The 17,657-nt window shown below is 49.6% G+C and overlaps 1 protein-coding gene and 1 long non-coding RNA gene across 7 annotated transcripts in view; one reads left to right on the top strand and one right to left on the bottom strand.

Annotated features, from left to right (window-relative positions):
* Positions 1–4: 4 nt before the first annotated feature.
* On the top strand, positions 5–1,523 carry LOC121137545. The gene is made up of 2 exons (XR_005874825.1): positions 5–270; positions 1,110–1,523. It is a non-coding gene; the product is annotated as an uncharacterized LOC121137545 (long non-coding RNA).
* The window catches only part of Fam219a (family with sequence similarity 219 member A), a 53,100-nt gene continuing 35,732 nt past the window's right edge, over positions 290–17,657 (bottom strand). The window contains exons 2-7 of one of the 6 annotated variants that reach the window (XM_040739991.1): positions 16,677–16,796; positions 6,905–7,004; positions 4,537–4,639; positions 4,279–4,359; positions 3,442–3,496; positions 290–2,979 (exon numbers count right to left, since the gene is read on the bottom strand). In XM_040739991.1, the coding sequence (XP_040595925.1) occupies positions 2,821–2,979; positions 3,442–3,496; positions 4,279–4,359; positions 4,537–4,639; positions 6,905–7,004; positions 16,677–16,682 (504 nt within the window). In that variant the 5' untranslated portion in view covers positions 16,683–16,796 and the 3' untranslated portion in view covers positions 290–2,820. The remainder of the gene's footprint in view (positions 2,980–3,441; positions 3,497–4,278; positions 4,360–4,536; positions 4,640–6,904; positions 7,005–16,676; positions 16,797–17,657) is intronic. The other 5 variants (XM_040739995.1, XM_005078840.4, XM_005078843.4 and 2 more) reach the window with 5 other exon arrangements.

Genomic DNA, 17,657 nt, shown 5'->3' with positions numbered 1-17,657 from the left:
ATGCCAGCCCCTTCCTGCCTTGAACCCTTGACAATATCCACTTTGAAGAGTTCAGAAGGCTCCTAGAAACCTGCAGGGCTGATGTCTCACTGCTGAAGAGAGGCAGAGTGTAGGAGGGGCTGTCATTCTGTAGGCCACACATCAGTAACAAGCAGAGGTAGAAGACATGTGCATCCAGGGTCAGTTTTCTCCCTCCTCATCAGTAACAAGCAGAGGTAGAAGACATGTGCATCCGGGGTCAGTTTTCTCCCTCCTCAGCCCACATCCCAGGTAAGGAGCTGAGTCTGGCTTGTTTGATGCTTTTAATATTATTTGTGTTACACGATACACAACCAAGGATGATGGTCAATACTGCGATGGAAATGTTAAAAAAAATATTATACACGGCTCATGTCTTCCACACACCTTCTTGGAAATAAATTAGTGAGCTCGGAGAAACCTGGCTGGGTGGCAGCCACAGCCAAGGGTGGGGGAGTGTTAAGGCAGTATCTACAAGGGGTGGGGGAGCAGGGGCAAGCTAAGGCCCTGGCTCTTCCCCTTCAACTTCCAGACAGGGAGGGGGGAACCTTGGACTCTCTGTGGACGCAGCTCCCTACTCCTACGCTGTGTATATGCCGTCTCTGTCTGAAGCCCCTGCCTGCTAATGAACCAGGGTGCCCTGTGGGGAGGGCGCTTTCCCTAGGCTCTCAGGGCCACAGACACCAAATGGGCCAGAATCCCACAGTAAGTCAGCAGCAGAGGCAGCCATCTAAAAAGAGGAGGTACCCATGTTCTAGAAGGGTGAGTCAAAGAGCCCAGTGGGGTGGGGGTAGTAGGAGTTCTAGTTCTGGGACCCAAATGATAGGTGGTGGGGATGCTAACCAGGGTGGGGTGGGGGTTCGGAGGGGTCCACTATGGGTCTTGTGGCCCCTGCAATGCTCTCTCTGACTTGGCTCCTTTGTCATTTTCTCATTATCTAGTTAGGAACTCTGCACTGGGGAGGTGAGCTCTGGGGCAGGGGGAGCTACACTCCGACGCTCTGGAGTGGGCTGCCACCCCTGGTGGTGTAAGAGGTGCTTCCCTTCCAAAGTCAACAGCCCCACTCCTTCCTGTCACCACACCCACTCTAGCTCCCGCATACCAGGACCGGCATCCAGAGAGCCGTATGTGAGTAACAGAGTAACAGCCATGGCTGTGGAAACACCAGCATGTACGGGGGTCAGCAGGAGGTCTGGAGAAGTAACAGAGTAACGGCCACAGCTGCGGAAACACCAGCATGTACGGGGGTCAGCAGGAGGTCTGGAGAAGCTACTCTTTGGCTGGATGGGAGGAGACTGGTGGGGTACAGAGTAGCAGCCTGAGGTTGTGTTTTCAGATGAGGGCCAGTCTATACTGCCAGCCAGAGGAGGGCTCCCATCTCTTCTTCATTGGCTTGCAGTCTCAGCTTTCCTCCCCCAGATCAGCAAAAGCAGAAGCAACAGTATGTATCACACACACACACACACACACACACACACACACACACACACACACACACACACACACACCTTTCCCAAACAAATCTGCATGTGCTTCCTATGTCTACACAAGCACACACCTTGGGCCTCCTAGGTGCTCTCAGAGCTCTCTGCAGAAATTCCTGTGAAGAAATTTCTTCAGACACAGAGTGTCAGTAATGTCAGCTATTCTGTGTTTGCAGTCGAGAGAACTGAAGCCCTGGAGAAGCCTGGGAACTGCTTAAGAGCTCAGGGGGAATGACAGAGCTGACACCAGAACCCAGGCTTCTGACTGCCAGGCTGTGCCCTGTCCACTGCACCTTTCATACAGTCACTTCCCTCCACACATACCTATCAGGCTGACCTGGACAGACAGGTCACACACACACACACACACACACACACACACACACACACACACACACGCACCCCACATACATACAGCCACTTGGTGCACTGCATTCCCTTAAGCTTGCTCTTGAACAGCTCTTCTGGAAGCCAGCCTCCTGGACCTTGGGCTAGGGTGCACTGGGAACTGGAGGCCAGCCTTATCGCTTGCTTCCAACCTGGAAGCAAGAACCAGAAGACTAGGGTGGGGGGTGGGGCAGAGAGACAGATGCACTGGTTAAAGGCTCTTGAGAACAGGCCATACATCCCCAAACCTGGCCTCTCTCTAGGCCCACCTTACCCCCGCCCCAGTCCTCAGAACTAAGGAAGAAGGGGACTTGAGGGAGGGAGGGAGAAGGCAGTGATCTAATGAGGGAAGACAGCATCCCTTTGGACGGAGCTGCCTGGCTTCCCATCTGGAGATGAGGGGGAACACAAATAGGTATATGGGCTGGCATGGGGGTTGGGGAAAAGGGCTCTGAGGTGTTGAGAATTGTCCCCATTGCTTGGGGCCTTTTCTTCTCCAAACCTCTTTCCTTCCTTTCCAGGCTAGCGCTGGGGACTTCATGGCTTCACTGGCATGGGGCCAAACCCCTGGCCTTGTGATACCTTCACCCGACTGCTTACAGTTGGCCTCCAGGCCTTCAGTGCTGCTCCTGACTGCAGCTCCGGGGAGAGGTGGCAGGGTGCTTGGGTGTGGTCTCCCCCAAGTAACTGAACAAACAGTGCCCCTCCCACCTCGGCCCCCAGCCCCGGTTTTGGTTTCTCCGGCTCCATGAACACACAGAGGTACACGTCCTACCATAGGAGGAAGCAATGACTGTTACGAGGTTGGCGGCTGTGAGGGGCTCGGGGCTGTAAGGGGGACCGGTGGGCCAGCTGGGTAGGGGTTGGCCCCTGCCGCGCGTCCCACCTGGCCCGACTCGGTCCCGCCCCGTGCGCCGCGCGACCCCGCCCTCTACTGAATGTGGCAGGCGGTGGAGGAAGTGGCCTGGCAGCACATGCAGGTGGGGTTCACGGATTTGGGGGGGATGAGATCTAGGTCCTCATCGTCGGGGATCTCGTCTAACCGGTAGCCGTCCTTCAGCAGCTGGATGTTCAAATCTTGGTTGATCTGCTGTAGAAAAGGTTCGAGTCAGCTGGAAGGGCATCTCCCTGGGCTGGGGCCGCCACCGCCACCCCGAGGCCACAGCCCCTACTCATCCTAGGTTTATTTTAAACTCCGGCCTGGCTTGGGTCTCACTTCCTCCACGCGAGTCTTCCTAAGGCTGGGTCTCTACAGGCCCTGCCCAGTCCAAGGTCAACTTACTTCAGTTCAGGATTTGCCCCGATTTCAGGTGCACCATGTAAGGTGTTGCCTGCATTCCGCACATGCTCTGTTTTAGACCCCGCTTTAATAACCCCGGGCTGTCAGAGCAGTGATTTCTTCCTAGGCTCTCCCAGCCCAGACCCCGCCTCACGCTAGGCCCCGCCCCCACAGGGCTCCGCCCCACCTGCCCCTTAAGCCTTGCTATCTGGTAGAGGTGGTCTAGCTCCCAGTAGTCCGTGGAGGCAAAGGGGTGGAGGGGGGGAGCCTCACCTCCGCAGAGGAGTAGCCAGAGGAAGAGTATCTGGACATGTCGAAGTCATCATCGCTGGCCGTGGGAAAAAAGAGAGAAAGGGAGTGATTCAGAAAAATTAAATAGAAAATTCTCGTTATCTTTGCCATACCCGCTGTCCCCCAGCAGTATAATTTAAATAATCCGTGCTTATTATGCAAATATATGTTTGTAAAGACAGGCTTCCCAGTTGGACCTTTAAATAAAGTGGCTGGTTTCTAGATAGAACTATAGTCCTCATGTTTTTGTTTTGACTTTTCTCTCCCTAGATTCAAATCATCCCGGCTGTTTGGATTTTCTCAAGGTCTCTGGCTAGCCAGATGCTCCCCAGCGATAGGGTTCTTCTCACTATGTCTGAAAGGTTCAGGCATTACTCTGGCCTGCCCTGTTACCTGACAAGATGCACTCAGGCAACACTCTGGCCAGCCCAGAGTTCTGTGAGAACCACACAGGTGCAAAGGACCCCTTTAAAGGACTGACCCCTGCCTGATTACACTCTCTTACTCTTTTACTCTCGTCTCTCTCTCTCTCTCTCTCTCTCTCAGCTCTGCACGGGTTGGTTACTCCACGTGGGATCGTTGCGTCACAGTTTGTGTCTCGTTACTGGATAAACCTAAACATTTTAACAACAATGTCCTCTCTATGCCCATTCCTAAAAGAAAAAGAAAAAAATCTGTCCCCTTGGGGAATTTCACCCATGGAGGGCTCTGGTTGAAGTGTACCCCACCTCTGGCAATAAGGCAGGCATGGCCTGTACAACTCCATCTGTGCTCACACAGAACCATGTTTGCCCAGCTGCCCCCAGGCCCCATACACACCTGTCTGTGTCAAGAGCTACCAGTGGCTTCTCATCAGGGCTCTGGTCAAGCGAGGAGTAGCCTTTATTAGGGACGACCAGCCTGGGAAAAGAATTGGGGAGGTGGAGTGCCAGCTGAAGCGTACAAACATGGCAGGGGACTTGACGGGGTCCTCCTCCCTCATTTTCCTCCCCCTCCCCTCCCCCCGGATTCCGCTGAGGAGGGAGAGGCTGGAGGTGTTGGCTGGCGGGGTCTCAGTGGGGCAGGGAGGGTGCCCACCTCGTCCGGGCCATGACATTGCTCTTCTTGGGTTGCTGGTTGACAGGGCTGCCCATGCTGCCATTCTTGAGGGAACCCTTCCGGGCCAGCTCCCGCTGCTTCTCTGCAGGAGAGCATGGGAAGAAGCTGTGTCCTGCCCCAGGCCTTGCTGCAGGGGTGGCCTTTTTTGTGCATTTCCTTTTCTCGCTGGCAGAGAGCCCATGGCCCTCCAGGCACCTGATGCCTAGGGACATGCACTTGGCCCTGCATAACTGAGTGTGGGGGAGGAAACGAGGAGCCCAGGTCCTGCTCCTGGGAACCACAGTTCCTGTGTTAGGCAGCCAGTGTGTGCTTGAGGTCAAGGACAGGCTAGAGAGGAAAGATGAACACAGAGGGCTGAAGCAGCCAGGGAGGCCTGGAGCGAGGAGGATCTTGAGAAGGTAAGCACGAGCCAGGCCGTGGTGGTCACACCCTTAATCCCAGCACTCTGGAGTCAGAGGCAGATGGTTCTCTGAGTTCAAGGCCAGCTTGGTCTATAGAGTGAATTCTAGAACAGCCAGGGCTACACAGAGAAACCTTGCCATGAGAAACAAAACAAAACAAACAAAATAAATAGAAAGCAAAAAAAAAAAAAAAAAGGGCAAGAGCATAAGGATGGGAGGGGCCGTTACAGCACCTGTGGCTCACTTGAAACGTTCTGATTCCCACGCCTCTGACGCTCTTACATCCTACTCCCTGACCACTTTTTTTTTTTCTCTTTCGCTACAGGGGATTGTTTCCAGCTTCTCTTCAGCAGGCAGTAACTGCCATTACCACATCCAGCCTCTAGGGGGAGCGATTTGACTTAAAGTTCTTGGTGATTTTCTTTATTGCAAGTGAGACAAGTTGTGAATTTCCATGAGCTTTGGTGGTGATATAATGTGAAGGAAATAAAAATGCTATTTTAAAAGCATGCTAAATTTGTTTGAAATCATAAAAAATGCAGACAATAAGCTGGTAAGGCTCAGACTATATGGACTACTATGCAACCATTTAAAAGAAGGAACTCATTCTCTATCGAGGTTCTGAGACATTATGTAGTGGGAGGGAACGTGTACAATGCAATTCCATTTGTGCTAAAGTACAAAAGAGCGTCAAGAACTTGCAATGGCTGCCTCTGGAGAGAGTAGAGAACTTACATGCATTTAAAATACTTTTATTGTTGCATTAAACAATAATAAACAAAACTGGCTGTCCTCTGAATAGAATGTCCTAGGAAGATAGACAATTCCATTGAGAGAGCTGCTGTTCTGTTTAGAAATCAGCCAGAGGAGATGCCTGGATATGGTCTAGAAGCAAGGTCTATTTTATTTGTGTTTTTTTGAATAGACTAAAAGAGCAGGCCCCGTGGAAAGGAATCCTGATAGCTGTGGAGGAGAAGCTTGTTAAAGAGGCAAGAGGCTCATCTCAACTGAGGAAGATACCAGTTTTGGGTGGGCAACTAGAGCCCGAGTTCTGAGAAGATGGCTGGAATGACAGAGGAGTCTCAAGGACAGAGATGACCTGTATTCAATGGTCATCTCTCTCACGTGTGACATGTTAGAATTTTTCTTCAGGATATCCGTTTTTTGGTGGAAGTTTGTTGTCTATAGTAGCCTTGGTCAGTGAGATTGCTGGGCAGAGAATGGGGTGAGAGCTGCAGCCAGGGGGGCTTTGAGCACTTGTGGGAGCCGGGTGATTTATTTTCTTTCTTTTTTTTTTTTTTGGCATGGGGTGGGGTGGGGTGGGGGAGTTTTGAGGCAGGCTTTGGAGGCTGTCCTGCAACTAGCTCTTTTAGACCAGGCTGGTCTTGAACTCACAGAGATCTGCCTGCTCTGCCTCCCGAGTGCTGGGATTAAAGGTGTGCGCCACCAACACCCAGCTTGGAGCCAGGTGATTTCAAAGCAGGAAATGGACATCAGAGTGGACATGGAACCTACCCTAAGAGAAAGGTAATGAGATATCTGGAAAGAGGGGGCCCTTGGGTTCACTAAGAAAGGGACAATCTCCCCAGACAGAGCCATCCAGGTCTTGAGACCTGTCTGACACAGCAGCAGTCGTATCTTTGGGAGGCAGGTTCCTCCTGACTGGGCCTTCTGAGTCCTGTCCTGGGGCTCTATGCTTTACACACTTACAGCCACCCCTTGAATACCTGGGGTCTCTAGCCTCAGAGGTCTCTCACTCAGAGACCATGATTGTCTTCTTTGTCTTGCAAGACATAAGGTGCCTGGGCGTGCCAATGACTTACTTGGAGGTTTAGTCTTGGAATCGTCTAGACTGAGCTACTTTAATTGTAGCGCCTTGCTGTAAACCTAGCCCGAGAGCACCTTGTTCACTTCCCACATCGCCCTCATCCCCCAGACACACTCACCCAGCTTCACTTGGAGCGGGGATGGTTTGTAATTCATGGCTACTGACTCACCCTCCCGGGCGTCACAGTCTCCGTCTGAGATAGAGGCGGCGGCTGGGTCCTGTGGGAGAGAAAGCAGAGACAGGGAACTATTAGCTTGTGATCCCAGGGGTTGCCCTGAACCCTGAAGCAACCCTTCTCATCTGCCCTCTGAGTTTCTGGGAGCATTTACTTTAGTGGCAGGTCAGAATTCAGGGAGACAGAGGCAGACTCATTTACTATAACCTCAATGGAAAAGCCAAGATGTATGTCCTACCCACATCCAACAAGGGTCTCACGTAATCCAGGCTGTTCCAGAAAGTCCAAACATCCCTAAACCCACAGGACTTCCTCTACAAGTTCACGCATGAGCTGTCTGACTCTCACGCTTTTCTACGCATTTCTTAGGAAAAGGGTCTGTCTATATCCCTCTGAGCTTAAGGGTGGACTAAGGCCAGAGCAGGTACTCCCCTGAGAGAGTCCTTCTTTCTCTGTTTCCTCTTTTCAGGGTCCAGACAACCACCTGGCCAATACAGACAAGACCTCAAGACTTCAGCCTCTGACTAAAAGCATGGGGGTGGGGAGGGGATATTCTGAATAAGAACTTCTAAGCTGGCCAAAGAGTCCTAAAGAGTGCACCCTGGGAGGCTGGATGTGCTGGTCTGGTCCTCCCTGGCCTTTGGCTCTTATAATCTTCCTGCCCCCTCTTCCTCGGTGGCCCCTGAGCATTGTGGGGTAGTGATAAAGTCTCCGTCTGTGCCTAGGCATTCCACTGACTCCTATTTTCTGCACTTTGGTGGTAGATAAGACGACAAACTTGCAGGTGACCACGTAGTTTTGTGCTGTCCTAAAAGCAGAACACACACTGCTGATGACAAGGTAGGCAGGCACCCATTCCGGGTGCAGCCCTAGCAACCTCCCTTGCACTAGCTCTTACTAGCCTCCAACTCTAGGCTAGACCCCATGCGGCCCTAAGTCCTTAGCTAGCCTTGACACCTATCCAAAGTGCACCCCTCCCTGTAGGAGGCCCAGGGCTCTGGCCCACCCTGTCTCACATCATCTATATTCAGAGAAGCTGATGACCAACTTCTGTTTTTGTGGGGAAGATTAAAGATTTTATTCATGTTAAGCAGTACTTGCATCTATATTTGAGATGCTACTGTTTTTACAATCATTTCTCTATTATACCAACATGAGTTTTGTTGTAATTCTTTTTCTGGAACACATAATGATGCTATCAATGTTTTCTTCATAACTGTCAGATTCACAACTTTAGAGGAAGCTAAAAATGAGCTTCTCTTAGGATGACCAACTGTTATTTTAAAATGTTTTCAGTCTTGGACCTGTAGACCTGATTCAGTAGTTAAGAGCACTTGTTCTTGCAGAGGACCTGGATTTGATTCCCAGAACCCACATGGAGGTTGACAACCTTCTGATTCAGGGATCCGATGCCACACCTTCTGATCTCTGTGGCACCAGGCACACATGTACATGTACACACATTCAGATAAAACACCCACACCAGTAAAATAAAATAAACCTAAAGAAGTTTTTATTCTTTGAGAATTTCACATAATGTATTTTGGTCATTTTCATCCATATTCCTCCCAGATTCACCCTTACCTCACCCCTTCCTCAACTTTGTGTCACACTTAGTTCAGTTTGTGCCAGTCTTACACTTGTGGATGTGGGACTGCCCACTAGAGCACAGTTAACCCACCTTCTCCATAGTTCCCCAGTTAGGGGTGCAGGATCAAGAGCCCCTCTCTACTCCCACCAGAACACCGACTCACTAGACCTCTGTAATCTTGTGCAGGTAACCACAGCTGCTGTGAGTTCATGAGCTCAGAAGACACTGTTACGGTCTGGTGCTCCCTGGCCTTTGGCTCTTATAATCTTCCTACTCCCTCTTCCTCGGTTCCCCTGAGCATTGTGGGGTAGTGAGGAAAAGCTCAATTTGTGGCTGGGCATTCCACTGACACGTATTCTCTGCACGTTGGCTGGTTGTGAGTTTCTGAATTAGGTATCGGGATGACCAATGCAATGCGGGTGCTGCTGTCTTTAACCAGGGATTAGAATGGTCAACCTAAGGTGTGAGGACTGCTGGCAATCCATGCTGCCTGTTTTGGCCTTGAACATGCAGGAAGCAGACAGGCAGATAGAAAGAATGCCCCAGGACTGGCCCCAGTATCAGGTCCAAGGGATCTGTGGAGCCCCTGGTGACCCATTTAAAATGAGGTGAGGTCTGGAGAAGCAGCTCGGTGGCTAAAGTGTTTGCTGTGCAAGAATGAGGACCTGGGTTCAGATCCCCAGAGTTCAGGCAAAGCTGGGACCACTGAGTGTCTGTAAGCCCAGTGTTCCTGTGGTGTGACAGAGGAGAAACAGGAGGCTCTTTAGAAGCTCACAGTCTAGCTAACCTGGCATTTGCAGCAGAGAAAAATAAAAAGCAGTAGAATGCCAAGACTGATTCTATTTTCAGCTATCCTCTGACCTTCACATGTACCCATGGCACGAGCACACCTGTTCTCTCACACATGAATGCATGCACACGAACACATCATGCACACATGAAAATAAAATAAAAACAAAGCAGTGGGCATGAACACTGACTTATTACAGTGCCAGGGAAGAAGCTAGGTGTCTTGACCTGTCTGTTCCTGGGTGGGCTGGCTTGCCACAGTGATTTCAAGTTCCTGAGGGAAGAGCCTGGACCTCCCTCTCTCTCAGTCCCTACCCCTTAGCCACAGGCAATGTGAGAGGGTGACAGGAGCTCTGTGTGGCAGGTGGGTATAGCAGCACCTGTATCTCAGAAGCACTGCATCTCAGATAACTGCCCAAGTGGCAAACCTTCCCAGTCTCATCCCCCCACTCTACAGAGTTCCCTGGGACATCCCTTTCAGACTGCACCTTGGAGAAGCTGGCCTGCATGGCCCTTATCCACGCTGAGGCCCCAGTGGCCTCTCAGTTGCTACTCATAGAGGAGACAGAGACTTGATGGCTGGACTCTGACATTACTCTTGGGCCACAGGGTGAGTTCGCCCCCTAAGACATCCGAAGGGAGGGATTTTCAGATGAAAACCCTGTAAACATGCTGGTGGCACCAATCCAGGGAGGATCTGGTCCATTTCTAGGGTCCTCGGTCACACTGCTCCATGTCTCTGTACTATTTACTTGTCGGGTAAAACACACAGCTCACCCACTTGGAACAGGCTTCCTCAGGGTGCTGTTTTCTCGGTCCATCTTTGGCCTCTGATTATTTCTGTGTCTATCTGCATCTCTTCGTCTCCTCTCCTGGGCCCCACACTTCTGAAATGATGCCTCCTGCAGCCCGGATTGACATTTTATGACTTCTAAACTGTGGCCTTTTAATCATGTTCCTGTTCCTTGGTCTCTCTACTCTACCTGGCACATGAGTGCTTAGTCTTTTCCCTGCGGTTGATTTTCGAGAACACAAACCCCAGGCAACCAGGGCTGAGGCATAGTGCCCCAGGGCAGATAGGTGTCAGTGGTGACACGTGAGGCAGAGCCCTCAGAGGGACTGAATTTAGGATGGGGACTGGGGAGCTGTTGAGCTACTCCGGCCAGTGGCCCCGTTACAGCTCTCGGGCCACTGGCAGTGCCTGCTAGTGTTTGATCCTGAGTGAAACCACAGGATCAAAGCTTAGGCTGAGAGGCTCCATGCCAAAGTCCCCCACCCAGCAGCTCCTCTCTCGCTGTCCATGGTTGAAGCCATTTAAGCGGCAACTACAAAGGTCTCTGGCACAGTGCCATTAGACGCTGTAGACTCAGAGTGTCTTCTCTGAGACAGGCAGGCAGTGCACCATGACCATTGCGTAGAGATGAAATGTAAAATATTCATGAGCTGAAGTAGCAGAGAGGACTTGGGCAGAAGGAAGCGTCTGGCTCCAAGAATCAGAGAGAATTTAAAATGCCCCCCAAGGACCTCCGACAGGCGTTAGCTAGATCCGGGAACTAGAGCAGGGATTAACAAGATTATTAATAAACACTCAGCAGAGACAGACCTTGAAATACATCTCTAACAACAAGCCACGTCTCTACAACCATTCAAACAAATCCTCCAAAGGCTGCAGAGAAGATTAATACCCTAGGCTATAGGCTAATGGCCAGCACAACATCAAAACAGCCAGAGGAAGCAAAAGAGTCAAAAGCATCCTTAGAGCTAGTGTGGACCAGCAATTTTCATTAGCCTGTATTCCCCAAATCCCATGCTTTGGGTGGGGCTGAAATGTAAGTGGGGTGTATGTGTAGGAATGGTAGTTCCAGGGTCCTGGGTTCCCTTCAATCAAAGGAAGCCATTGCTAGTTCACTTCTATATTAACCTTTTTGTAAGATTCAGGTTAGCAAAAGCATTTTGTTGCTTAAGAAAAAACCACTAAGTACAGCCCTGGGAGACTGGCTCAGCAGGTGAAGGTGTTTGCCACCAAGGCTGACAATCCCTGGGACCCACGTGGTGGAAGACAGCTCCACACGTGCACTGCAGCACCTCCCCACCCCTCACAAGCAAATGTAACACAAATAAAATGTTAAAAACTCATTGATTTACTCCAATCGCCTTTTAAGATGCTTTACGGAGAGTACAGAAAACACGCTAGTGGGATCCTGGGTACCTATGTGTGCATGCGTGTGTCAGGGTGCACTGTCCTATGTTTGTGCCTGTAGAGAGGGTGACAGAGCCATGTCGAGTGGCTGCTCCTATTGCTTCCTCACTGATCCTGAGCTCTGCAATTAGGCTAGCTTAGCTGGCCACTGAGCCCCAGAGAGCTGCCTCTCCTCACCACCGTTTCCCCAGCACTGGGGTTACGGGCACACACTGTCATTCATGCTCAGCTTACACGGGGCCGGGAATCTGAACCCAGGCACACACGCTTGTACAGCAAACGTTTTGCCCATGAGCCATCTCCTTACCCTCTACCAATACTTTGGGGTTTTTTTTTTTTTGTTTTTATGTTTGTTTTTAAGCTTCTCTGTGTAGCTCTGGAGGCTGCCCTGGCACTTGCTCTTGAAGACCAGGCTGGCCTCGAACTCACAGAAATTCACCTGCCTCTGCCTCCTGAGTGCTGGGACTAAAGGCGTAGGCCACCAACACTTGGCTCAATTATTTGTTTTTAAAAAATAAGGAAGACTGAGCTGGTAGCACACTCCTTAAATTCCTTTAATCGGGAGGCAGAGGCAGGAAGATCTCTGAGTTCAAGGCCAGCCTGATCTACAGAACAAGTTCCAGGATAGCCAGGGCTATATGGAAACCTTGTATCAAAAACAAAACAAAACAAAATGAAAAAACAAAAACAAAAAAATCAAACACCCTCACCACCTCCAAAAAAACCAAAAGGGAAACTTGGGCTAGGGAGATGCCTCAGGGGTGCAGAGGACCTAAGGTCAGCTGCCAATATCCATGTCAGGCAGTTCACAACCACCTGCAACTCCAGCTCCAAGGGATCCAGTGCCGTCTCCCCGCCCCCAACAAAGGAACAAACACAGAAAGGACACGTGGGTCCTAAGAGGAGCTGATGGAACCAATGGCCTTGCTTGAAAGGAAAATGCTAAGGAGACACCGACAGACTTCTGTGGGGCCACTCATCAGCCTGCATGCAAACCTCCACATTTGTATCCGGTTTGAAAGGAAGACTACCTGCTCAGTCCCGCCCCCGCCACACGGACTGAAAACGACACTGTGGTGGCAAAAGGGTTAGGCCATGGCGCCAGTGAGATGGTTTAGCAGGCAAAAGTGCTAGCAAGAGGTTCTGACAACCCGAGTTCCATTCTTGGAACCCACAGTGGAAGGAGAGAACCATCTCCCAAAAGTTGTCTACTCTCTCTTAGTCTCTGCCTCTGTCTCTCTCTCTTACACACACACACACACACACACACACACACACACACACACACACACACACACACACACACACACACAAGACTCTAGAGGCAGTGTCCCTGGGCTCAGATCCCAGCTCAGCCATACTAGTGGTGTAATTTGGTTTCTTCAACTATAAATTGAAATGGATACATGGTTTAGTTGAAGGACAGGAACAGAGGTCAGGCTAGAAGGGGTTTGGAGGGAGCAGGACACTGGAGCTGAGGCAGTGGTAGATCTTTCAAAGGAGCTTCATGGGAGAAGGGAAGAAACAAGAAAGCATGACAACTTCAAATTTGTAGGGTTAGAGCTGGGGGACACACGGCAACTGTCCTACAGTAAAAGGAAAGAGTTAGGTATCTAAAAAGAGATTGTAATGGGGTATAGTGAGGAGCCTAGAGCAGAAAGCCAGGGGAGCTCTTTACAGAAAGGGCCAGGGGTGCTGATGTGGGGAGATGCAGATCCTTTGGGGTGAGAAAGGTCAGTGGGAAGTTGGAGGAGTTCATCCCAAAGGCCTTGTAAGGACAAAAAAAGAGGTGAGCACCAAGGAAAGGATGTGGCAGCTGTCAGAGTGGACATCACGCTGGCTGACACTTCACCTTTCAGCGGTGTGACCGCTCAGGGATGGAAGGCGCTCTCCGAGGTGCTGAGCATGCTGGGCATGTTCTGTGAACTGAGCGTGGTCGGTTCAGGTGGAGCAAGCACTTCAGTTTCTCCCAGGGAACTGTAACCTCTGTCTTCATCTCCAAGCAGCAATTCTCAGGAACAAGGGAACCAAAATGAACTTAAAGAAGAATGAAGTAAGATGCACATAGCAACACCATCTGACCTTTCTTCACAGAGCACATAACGAATTTTCCTCCAGCTTTAGAGGGAGCTGGAGAAAGAGGTTCTGAGTTGGGAATGCTAACGGCTGCCTCTGGAACAGAGTCATGTATCCTTGGGTGAAATCAGAAAGGAAGAGAGACAAAATATCAGGACATTGGGTTCAGCAGAGATAATGCTGATAAGAAATAGAAAATCAGGGGAGGCCTTGGCTCAGGCCACTCTCTCTGACAGGTAGGTGTATTGATGGGAGAGAGCCAGCTCTGTCCTTGTCACAATTTGTCCAAAGAGCAGATCAACAGCTACCTGTGGCTTTAGTCTCCTTGTTTTTTTTTAAAGGTTTATTTATTACATATACAGTGTTCTGTCTACACTCCAGAAGAGGGCACCAGATTGAATTGTAGATGGTTGTGAGCCACCATGGGGTTGCTGGGAATTGAACTCAGGACCTCTGGAAGAGCAGTCAGTGCTCTTAACCTCTGAGCCATCTCTCCGGTCCATTTAGTCTCCTTGTTCAGGTCTATAACTGTCCACACAGACAACTCTTGGCAGTGGGTATTACTAGAAGAAATATTAAGAGATGTTTAAGAGGGAAAGGTATCAAAAAAAAAACAAAAAACCAAAAAACAAAAAAATAAAACAAAACAAAAAACCCAAATCACCACCACCACCACCAGAAACCACAAACCAAAACAAAAATCATATTAGCTTCACTGAGTTCCCACTGCTAGAAGCCTTATCTCTTGCTTTTGTTCCCCATCTCCCTTCAGAGCTAAGCAACTGGCTGGGGCATAGGAAGGTCTTTGGGTGGTCCCATTTACAGGGAAAGACAGACTTTTTGTGGGGTAATGTCTCTGAAGAAGAGCTGGAGGGAAAATCAGGGAAAGGAGGAAAGTCTCCAATGTTTGGGGCTCTTACAAAGGTCAGGGGAACATTGAGGCTGGAGGTTTATAAAGTCTAAGTCTGGGGTGAGGGCAGAGAGCCCCTGGCTCAGGGAGGCTTCTCTTACTAGTACAAGTGTCCAGTCTCCCGTGGTTTTCCTCTTATAAAACACTCAATTCAAACAACATCAACACATTGCCCACTCTGACCAGTGCTGGGCTACACACTGGCAGGGATGCAGAAGGAAGTGCATACTTCTCTTGTGCAGAGTACTTGGGGGGTGGGAAGACACGTGCATTCACGCACACACAGACACACGTGCATTCACGCACACACATGCATGTATGCATGCCTATGTGCACTTGCAGTCCCATGTCAGATCTGAGGTCTAGGAACTCAGGTTGTCATGTAAGTAAGAGGTGGGATTTGAGCCAGGTGTTGGTGGTGCACGCCTTTAACCCCAGCACTCTGGAGGCAGAGGCAGGCAGATCTCTGTGAGTTCGAGGACCGACAGCCTCCAAAACAATACAGAGAAACCCTGTCTCGTAAAACCAAAAAAAAAAAAAAAAAGAGGTGGGATTTGTTTTGTGTTCTTTCTTTTTCCTTTTTTGGGTGGGGACAGGGTTTCTCTGTGTAGTCCTGGCTGTCCTGGAACTTGCTGTGTAGACCAGGCTGACCTCAAACTCACAGAGATCCTCCCAAGTGTGGGTATTATGCACCACCATGCCCAGCGTTTTTTTGTTTTTGCTTTGTTTTGCTTTTTGTTTGTTTTTTGAGACAGGTTCTAGATAGGTAGGTCTAACTGGCTTGGTATTGCTTTATATCCCAGCAGCCTGGCTAAAAATACACAATGATCATTCTGCCTCAGCCCCAAGTAGTGAGACTACATGCATGTGCCACTATGTGCACTGTCTTTTTCAATTACCCAGTCCACTACCAAACACAGCACTAGAAAACCTTGGTATCTTTAAAATCACACGCACGCATGCACGCACGCACACACATACACATGTCCTCTGTTCAGGTCAGAGGACAGCTTGCAGGAGTCAGTTCTCTTCTCCTACCTTATAGGTCCTAGGAGTTAAACTCAGGCCATCCAGCTTGGTAGCAAGTCCCTTTACTAGCTGAGCCATCTTGTAGGCCCAGGCCTTAGTATTTATGTTATCTGTCATTTGGAGAACCAAAATAGAGGTGTGCTGCTGACTCCAAGTCGAATGTACCTTCCAATAGCTGTGGCAATCCAATGCAGTTTCCTCCTATAAAGTCATTAATGTGTATTTGAACTTTCCCTCCCTTCCTCCCTCCTTCCCTCCGTTCCATGTCCATGGGTGCTTGGTCTGCATCTAAATCTATGAGCCACATTTGTGCCTGATGTCTGCAGAGGCCGGAAGAGGGGACTGGATTCCCTAGGACTGGAGTAGACAGTTATGAATCACCATGTGGATGCTGGGAATCAAACCTGGGACCTCTGGAAGAGCAGCCAGTGCTTTTAACCACTGAGTCATCCCTCTGGCACCAATGCTCAGCTTTTAAAAATTACTTTTATCTTGCCACTTTGAGGTAGTACCTGTTACTGTCTCGTATATTGGTCTTTTGTGCACACCACAGCTAGTACTTCTCTGGAATTTCCTCTTCTCTTCAAGCTGGAAGAGGGCACCGGATGGGCTGATTCTGTGTGGTCCCACCTCTCTGGTTATATGCTTGGATCAAACAGAGCTGGGCAGTTTCCCTGAGAACTGGGATTAACAGAGAGGCCTGTGGACAGGGACGCAGAGCAAAGCTCGTGTAAAGGGGAGTTGGGAAGAGCTCACCAGGTCAGGCTCTTTCCAGAGCTGTCCTGCTTTTCAGCACTTCACTGCAAAACCATAGTAGTGTTCGGGTGAGGGGGTGTTGCTTTGTGGTAGAGCACTTAAGTATGCGCAAAATCCTGGGTAAAACCCCCAATACCACAAATAGAAGAAAAAGAAAGCTCTAAAGAAATTCTAGTGTCCTTATAGACTAGTTCCTTGTTTGGGTAAACTAACTTCAGTTGAATTTTGTTTCTATAACCAGAAAGTACAAAGTAATACACATGCATAGCACATTTAAAGAAAAACATGGATGGGCCGGATTTCTCAGTGGTCAAGCATGTCTGCTGCTCTTGCAGAAGACCAGTGTTTGGTTCCCAGAACTCACATTCATTGGTGGTTCAGTAACTTCTGTAACTCCAGCTCCTGGGGATCCAACATCGTCTTCCAGCCTTCACAGGCACATGGATACACATGCATGCCCATGCACACACACATTTAAAAAAACCTAAAAAGAAAAGCACATGGTATCTCCTATTCTGATTGCCATTGTTACTATTGTTTTATTGAGACAGGCTGGCACCAAACTCAGGCCTCCTACCAGGCCTATTCTTTTTTTTTTTTTGGTTTTATGAGACAGGGTTTCTCTGAAGCTTTGGAGCCTGTCTTGGAACTCATTCTGTAGACCAGGCTGACTTTGAATTTACAGAGATCCACCTGCTTTTGCCTCCTGGGTGCTAGGATTAAAGGTGTGTGCTACCACTGCTCGTGGCAGACCTATTCTGCATGTTATTTTATTTTGGTTATTGGTTTATTGAGATAGGCTCTTGCTCTGTAGATTAGACTAGTCTGAACCTTACTCTGTAGCCCAGGCTGACCTCAAACCCAGGATCCACTCATATCCATCAACAGCGTGCTAGGATTACTGGCACGTGCTGCCATACCTGGCTTATTCTGTATTTTTAAGAATTAGTATCAGGGGACTGGAGATGGCCCCATGGGTGAAGTGCTCACTTGCTGTGCGAGTGTGAGGACCTAAGGTTGGATCCCCAGTACCCACATGAAAAGCAAGGCATGGCAGCACATGCCTGCAACCAAGGCCTGAAAAGGGAAGACAGCGGGGCTCTGGGGGCTCCAGGTTCAGTGAAGAGTGACACAAGAAACCTGACATCAGCCTCCAGCATCCACATGCGCAGCCATGCACACATACACATATATGTGTACACATACACATACATGCAAATTAGTACCACAACATAATTAGTTCTCCATACTCTAAAATTGCCTTTGCTACTATCAGTTTAATGGCTGCATAAATATCCACAGGGAGAGGTAAAATAACTTTGCAATCCTTCAGGTTGACATTCAG

The sequence above is a fragment of the Mesocricetus auratus genome, unplaced genomic scaffold, assembly GCF_017639785.1.
Source record: "Mesocricetus auratus isolate SY011 unplaced genomic scaffold, BCM_Maur_2.0 Super-Scaffold_6730, whole genome shotgun sequence".
NCBI classification, from domain to species: Eukaryota; Metazoa; Chordata; class Mammalia; order Rodentia; family Cricetidae; genus Mesocricetus; species Mesocricetus auratus.
Note: the sequence above shows the minus strand (reverse complement) of the source record. Positions and strands in the feature narration are given on the sequence as shown.